At 52.5% G+C, this 2390-nt stretch overlaps 1 protein-coding gene across 1 annotated transcript in view; it reads right to left on the bottom strand.

The window, feature by feature from the left end:
* Window positions 1–2390, bottom strand: part of LOC109322450 (secreted Ly-6/uPAR-related protein 1-like) — a 7908-nt gene that overhangs the window by 3727 nt on the left and 1791 nt on the right. The window contains exon 2 of the mRNA XM_019553510.1: window positions 1069–1188. Within this exon, the coding sequence (XP_019409055.1) occupies window positions 1069–1188 (120 nt within the window). The remainder of the gene's footprint in view (window positions 1–1068; window positions 1189–2390) is intronic.

Below are 2390 nucleotides of genomic sequence, written 5' to 3'. Positions count from 1 at the left end.
TGAGGGCTTGCAGGGGGAGACATACAGCTCCGTATAGAAACACCAGTAACACAAGAGGCACATTGACAGAATTACCAAGACCCTAGCCCTCATACATGAGCACACCCCAAAGTAGCGGGCAAATCTGGTAACAGTGGCATGAGGTAATCTGACCAGAAATTTCTATTGAGAATGCGTTTTGATTGGCCACTAAATTGGTATAAAAGTTTGATGAGCCCCTCCCTCGGGGGGAGACCCGCTTAACTGAGCACAGAGGCTGTTAACCAGGGACCGCTCCTCAGCCAGGCTCCTTGGCCTCCTGGTCTCCTCCCCGCCTGGCTAGTCGTGTCGTCCTTGATCTCCTTCCGCTCCCGTCCTGTTATACTGCTCTTCTGGCTCCTGACTTACCTTTGGCATCGGTCCTCCACCACCGACCCGGATCATCCCTACTGCTCGACTTCAGCTCGTCCTCCATTTACCTGGCTTTCGACCTTGGCTTCTTCAACGACCACCCGATTATCCTGGTGCTGGACTGGCGTCACAACTTCGTTCTCCAGCTCGACGAGCTACACTTCTGTCCCCTTGTTCGTTTACCCCTACGTGAGCTGTTGGCCAGCCCTGGGACTTAAGGAGTGGGCAGCCGCCCCTAGCCCTCCTCCGGGCTCACGCCACAACCCCGTGGGCCAACAGACCCCTTCGCTGCTTGTTTGTTCTTCGTTTCATCATGACTGTCACTGAAGAAAGCAGCTCTGCCTACGCCGCAAAGCGCAAGCTGAATAAATCCACCTTTGTTTGAGACCATACGCTTCCCTGCCACTCCGACTCCGCCGCCGCTAATCCCACCTGTTCGTGCTCCCATCCGCCACCCTCGGCCCACCGTGGCCTTGGGGCCTTCGTTTGGTTCCGGCAGCTATTAGAAATGACTAATTGTCAACGTGATTGGCGGCGGGAGGGGTATTATAAGGGAGGGATCCAGCAGTGACTGGGAGTGAGGAAGAGGATGGGGAGGTGACAGATGATTTACTGGGGAGGCATCATTGCCATGAATCGGGGGTGCGGGCCTTTTGTCGTACGTGGGGTGAGACTCACCTGAGTCCACAGACAGCTCTGTTGTCCTGCACGCATTCTCATTCAGCTTGCAAGTGGCAATCCTGGTGCATCTACGAATATCCGTCGGCGCTCTGCAGGTGTAGCATTGCAGGGACCTGGCTACAAAGGGAAACCAGATGGGCAATGCTGGCAGTGAGCAAACCAAGCGCTGAGGATGGCCCTGTGTGATTGCCTCTCATGGAAGACAGTGCATTGCTACTGCCCCACCCATGCAGGGTGCATTATGAAGCATAAAGGAGAGGCTCAAGTCACTAGTCACACTTCAGCTGCAAGATCAGGGCCCAGCTGGCCCCTGTGTCCCCACATTGGGCCCCAGGTCACCTCTGTGCACAGATCCGGTGCGCTCTCTGCCCCGGGGGGCTCCCCACAGGTCCATAAGTTTGCAATGGCTGCTATCATTTAAAGGTGTGGTGCCCAACATACAAAATGCACCCATTTCTCAGGCCCATACTCCCCAGGAATGTTTCAGCTTCTGTTCCCAGGCCCCTTTTCACAAGAATCCAGAAACAAATTCCTTTCGGGGTGATATTTCCTAGGTAGCATCTCAGCTCACAGATGAACGTTTAAGCTTTGGGACCAACTCCTTATGAGAGTGACTGAAAATGTGCGTGTGCATGTATGTATGTGTGCGTGTGTATCGGTCTCGGTTCTGATCCAGATTAGAAAACGGGGAGATAAACTACCGTTTTCCATTGGCATAGCTTAGGGCAGAGTCCAACTGGGAGACTCTCTCTGCCTTCATTCAGGTCTGCTATTGCTCAATGCAGCTGTTGCTGGTGTATGATTTATAGTGTTGCTTTATACCAGCTGCTGCTTTGCAGAGTTAGGTCTTCACACATGCTGCCACATGTCTGCTGGCCCGACTCCTTTGTATAAAGCAGTTAGAAAATGCAACATATATCTCCCCTGCCACCTTCTGGCACTAAAGAAGAGCATCATTTTTCCCCTTCCTAATAGTACATCACTGGGCATGAGGTGCTCAGCTAAAAGGGTCCTCCAAAGCTTTGCAGCAGTGGCTGGGATTGACTCATTGAAGCCCCCAACTGTGAGTGCATTTCAAAGGCTATCAGGACTCCTAGTAGAGATGATATCTTTGATTAGACCAACAAGAGTTTTGCAAAAAAAGTCTTTAGTTGCACGCTTTCAGGCACAAACACCCTTCATCAGGCATTGGGCCCCTGATGTGTTTCATAGATTTCATAGATCTCATAGACATCAGGGCTGGAAGGGACCTCGGGAGATCATCGAGTCCAGCCCCCTGCACAAAGGGCAGGAAGTCAGCTGGGGTCATAGGATCCCAG

This window comes from Crocodylus porosus, unplaced genomic scaffold (assembly GCF_001723895.1).
Source record: "Crocodylus porosus isolate Cpor-Errol unplaced genomic scaffold, CroPor_comp1, whole genome shotgun sequence".
Lineage (NCBI taxonomy): Eukaryota > Metazoa > Chordata > Crocodylia > Crocodylidae > Crocodylus > Crocodylus porosus.
This window is presented reverse-complemented; position numbering and strand designations above follow the sequence as displayed.